The sequence below is a fragment of the Echinococcus granulosus genome (assembly GCF_000524195.1).
Source record: "Echinococcus granulosus chromosome Unknown EG_S00084, whole genome shotgun sequence".
NCBI lineage: Eukaryota > Metazoa > Platyhelminthes > Cestoda > Cyclophyllidea > Taeniidae > Echinococcus > Echinococcus granulosus.
In genome coordinates this window covers 207,640-212,214 of record NW_020170464.1, presented here as the reverse complement: position 1 = coordinate 212,214, position 4,575 = coordinate 207,640, and the positions used below count along the sequence as shown (strand labels likewise).

The 4,575-nt window shown below is 39.3% G+C and overlaps 1 protein-coding gene across 1 annotated transcript; it reads left to right on the top strand. All coding sequences in view use genetic code 11, as the record gives it.

Annotated features, from left to right (window-relative positions):
- Window positions 1-321: 321 nt before the first annotated feature.
- Window positions 322-3,959, top strand: EGR_07693 (Sphingoid long chain base kinase 5; the record flags this gene model as incomplete). Its single annotated transcript, XM_024496942.1, has 5 exons — window positions 322-334; window positions 511-724; window positions 1,260-1,523; window positions 3,105-3,281; window positions 3,695-3,959. 5 exons carry the CDS (start codon window positions 322-324, stop codon window positions 3,957-3,959), a joined length of 933 nt encoding a protein of 310 aa, XP_024348647.1.
- Window positions 3,960-4,575: the final 616 nt, after the last annotated feature.

Genomic DNA, 4,575 nt, shown 5'->3' with positions numbered 1-4,575 from the left:
TAGCGTTTCTTTTGGGTACCAGGCATTCGCAGCACTTTTCAGTTTTGTAAATCTGATAAAATTCAGTCCTCCATGATTGTCAACTAATGTCGAATAGATTTAAAGGAAGAATTTGGGGTACGTCTGGCTATTGTGGTCTCCTGACACTACGGGAGAACGCGCTTATGTGTGTGTTATGGTACATTGTGAAATGAGTCTCTGATGGAATAAACAACATAGATGTGCTGAATAGGTTTGCTCACCGTAGTGTACGTGAATGATCCTTTCTTGAAGAAGTCTAGATGCTACATCTTAATTTACGCAAAAAGTAGTAGCTAACTGATGGAATCTACAGGTAAGTTTTTGTGCCAACCCTATTACGGGATGAAAACCTGGGATCAAAGTTCCACCATTTAGATTTTCCATTGAATTCTAAAGACCGTCACACATTATCATACTTTTCTAACAGAACAGTGTATGTTGAATTGTCACAAAGTACTCTTCACGGGAGTTTTGACGGGTCTTTTGCAGAGTACAGGGGCCACGCGAATGCCTACGTCAAAAATCTGTCACTAAACGACCTATTGAAGTATGGAGCCGTTGTTTACGTTGGTGGTGATGGATTGCTCCATGAAATCGTGAACGGACTATACAGTCGAGGAGACTTAACGACCATCCCATTGGTTGGGTGCATTCCGGCGGGTAGTGGAAATGCCTTAGCCTCCACTGTTTGCTACAGATCTGGGTAGGTCCTAATTGAAAGATAGAACGCAGTGTTGCGCTGCACCTTATTTTTTATTTCATTTGGCTGCCTACTTTTAGGCAGTATTGAATGTCTCATTTTATCTTCCTACCTACGTGTCCAGTTTTCCAGCAAAAGGCCTGATCCTTTATTATTTCTAGCCGTTTATGCCTGATTTATGTCCAAAGGAACTATTTATTTGTGCCAACTGATAAACGCGTTTACATCGTAGGAAAGTTTGCGTTGAGGAAGTGCTAAAAGCTAGCTCTTACTCATTTTTATAAACATGGCCTGAATTGTCTGCCGATTTTCGGTGGATTGTGGAAAGTGAAAACTAGCACTTGGTAGTGCAAATTTTGTTTACTTATGGCAAATTTAAATTCCTAGTCTGAGCGTTATTTATATGCCACTAATATTTGTATTTGTTGGTCAGAATTTTAGTCTTCGATGCTTATTTTAACGAAGAATGGCGTTATTAGCTTAAAAACCGTGTTTTCCATAGACTAAAGGATAGAATTAATTCTTCCACCCCTCAAAGCCTTTCAACGTTGCGAGAATTCCTCCGAACCTGTTGTATCTTGCTGACACTACCACAGTCACCGGATGAGGTTACATACAGTCGGCCCACGACACCTTTCCTCTTACGTCGTTACATGCAGACTCATCAGCCGATGCTCGTGGAAGCGGATGTCTGGCCTGAACCCAAGATGTGTTCTGTGTCCATCACGTGGGGCATTGTTTCGGAAGTGGATCTTCGAAGCGAGTTTCTTCGTTGGATTGGAAGCATTCGTTTTGCTCTCATGTTTGTGTACCTACTCATGCGTAAGCGAGTGGACACCAGTTGTGCACTTTGAGATGTCATTTTTTTCTGGGCTTAAGAGTTTATTTTTGCCTTTCAGGGATGAAAAAATACCGATGTACGCTAAGCTTTCTACCGGCTGAGTTCGATGAATCCGTTTGGAAAAAACTGAAGGAGACCTTTGGAGAGAATTTGCATTTAGGCTCATTTTCAGACAATAATGCGGCGAAGGCGAGTTTGATGCGACAAATGCAAAGATTACCTTAGAAGTTACGGCTAAAGTGTAAAAGCTGCCATTTCAACTAATTCTCTACCCTAAAGTGCAGATTTTTATGACGGTTACGGTTACTTTAAAAATGCTGGTAAGAAGAAGTCTTAAGTCTGAATACCTTTCCAAGATATAGTCAGTTTGATGGATAAAAATGAGGCACAATTACTCAGGTGCAATTTTGTTACCATTTCTTTTATCATGGATCTTGGTATGTTGCTTTTGAGCTGCTTTTTAATTATTTTGAACGTGGAATTAGTTAAGCTTGAAGGTACTGGCTAGCAGAAATTCAGGTTAATTGGTCTGCTGAAGAAAGGAGTCGGTTGTTTACATTAATCAACAGACCACTGATAATTAATTGGGTTTTAATGTATAATTAGTCAAATCTGTTGGTCATTTCGCTACTTATTCTTATTTTTAGTGGATTCTAGTCTATTTAAAAACCCTTTAGCATAAATTCAATGGAATCCGAGTTTGCTGTTTGAAGTAAATCCAAATTAATTTGTTCATGATTTAAGCGAATAAGTAGTGCCTTTATTTGTTACGCATTGGCCAATTATGAATGAGTGGTTACTACTTATTGCTAATAAATTTTCTGGTATTTTGAATATGAAGTCAGTAGAGTTTGGTCTTAGTGTTCGGTGTAAATCACATTTCATTTTGCTTTAGACACCTTGGGAAAAAAATATAAATGCACTACTATGCGAAAATAGGAGCATCTTTCCCATTCCGCAGTAATTTGATACCCTCGTGATCCTTTTGACCGGATATTTTATTTTAGAAGGACATTTCTGAAGGAGCTAAAAATCTTAGTTCTTCACACAAAAAAAGGAAAAATGAGAGGTGGGATTTTCACTAAATGCATAATTCAAGCAAATATTAACCCTAATATGTATGTTTACCTTTTGGGCTCTTACACCAACTGGACTCTCGTCCTTCTTTTACAATAAAGTTGTCCATTATTTCCACTAAAATTGCGCTGAGAAGAAGACAATGTTTCACCCTCAGTATTACCGTGCTCGTATTTCTACAGGAGACGTTAATCATCTTCTCTCGACATGATATAGTCACACGATTGCTGGATTAGGGAAAGTGAAATGATGGCTAGGGCTAGGCTTAGTTGTATGTCTCCAGTGGCATAGGGTCTTAGTAAAGATGGTCTTCTTGGCTGGCTCGTTTCTTTGGCAATAGCTTGCACATTGTGTACGTGTATACCTCAATGAATGAAGTGTTTTCCAAGTCTAGCGAATGTAAAATGTTCACCCGTTACTTTTATAGCAAGCATGTGTTTTTATTTGTTCGCTTTCGTTACCTAGAATTCTGCCCAGTTTGAATGAGAGTGTACCGGAGGAATGGATTAGCATTACCTCCAGCTTCATTGGAATAAATGTTATCCATACCTCGCATTTGGCTACTGATGGTGTCTACTTTGCAAGCAAGACCCTCGGCTCTGATTACATGATTCTCCATCTAATGCCCTTTAATATGTCCAGGTGAAATTGTTTTCTCAAAAAGTATTTTAGGGTTTAAATGTAATGTGGAATTGATTGCTCAGCTCTATTCCCAAAATTATATCGGAAAAAATTTATCAGGAACTTCATGATTCTTTTCAAGACAAATGTTTGTAAACCTCGCTTTTTTATTACCCATTCTGTAAGATCCAGTCGTTTAGATATTCCTGTTATGCACTTTTCATTCTTTAAATCTACCTTGACAACCGAATTTTCTCAAGCACTAGCTGTTTGAAGCGCTTTTATTTTTGGCCATCCCATATTTGCACAATGAAGCCACTTTTTAATGAGATCTTCATAAACTATCGTGATTTTGTCATAAGCTCTATACGTTTAGCTTCCGTGAGGGGTGCGTAGTAGTTACTGGTGCCTAAAGTCTTGCGCTCTTACTGCAGGTCAGAGCTGATGCGGTTAATGCGGACCAGCTATAACGGACATAGCTCGGAATGTTCAAAGACTGGAATTGCTCTTTCCGTCAAGGCTTTTCGCATCTCCACTGATACGGCGACCTCGCGGTTGCCTTTCATGTGGAGCGCCGATGGAGAACCCTTTGAGGGAATCGCAACAATGCAAGCCCAGGTGTATCATAGAGGATATCCCCTCATTGCTCTTCCGCCGGTTTCGCGGAATGCGTTGAATCATGCTCCCGACTTCGACTAGAAATCCATAATGACAATAAAGCACTAACTTTTATGTCCTTTTTGGCACATTAGGGTTGGTATATTCATTGTTAGTCCTTGAGTTTAGGAAAGAAATGGTGGATTTTACCATATCTATTCATTTAGCAAGCTAGAAAATACCCTCTCCCCTGATTCTACTAGTATAAACCATTCAGTTGCGAATAGTATATCGAGGGCTCCATCCATTCTCATCTGTAATGTAACTCACGCTTTTTTGAAATTTGTCAGTTTTTCATCGTGGATTGTGTGTCTGTTTCATCTACTGCCTCGAGGAAGCTGTACCTTCCTCTATAAAGTAATTTTTCATGTTCTTAATATTCGCAGAGAGCTTAGTCCTGTGCCCCCTACTCAGAGGTGCACCAGTGTATTCGGATGATTGTGTACATACATATTTTATATGTATATATATTTTTGTTCTGTAAGTGTGGAACCAAAGATAGAGGAAAGCCGGGATCTATTACTTTTAGGCATAATGGGATTTGGTTACTGTCGTTTTGAGTTCTTTTTACTTACTTCACAAAAATAGGCATAGTATTTAATCGCTCAACTTTGCATTGGCGTATCACATATTCATTGGCTACGAATCCCAACAGGGC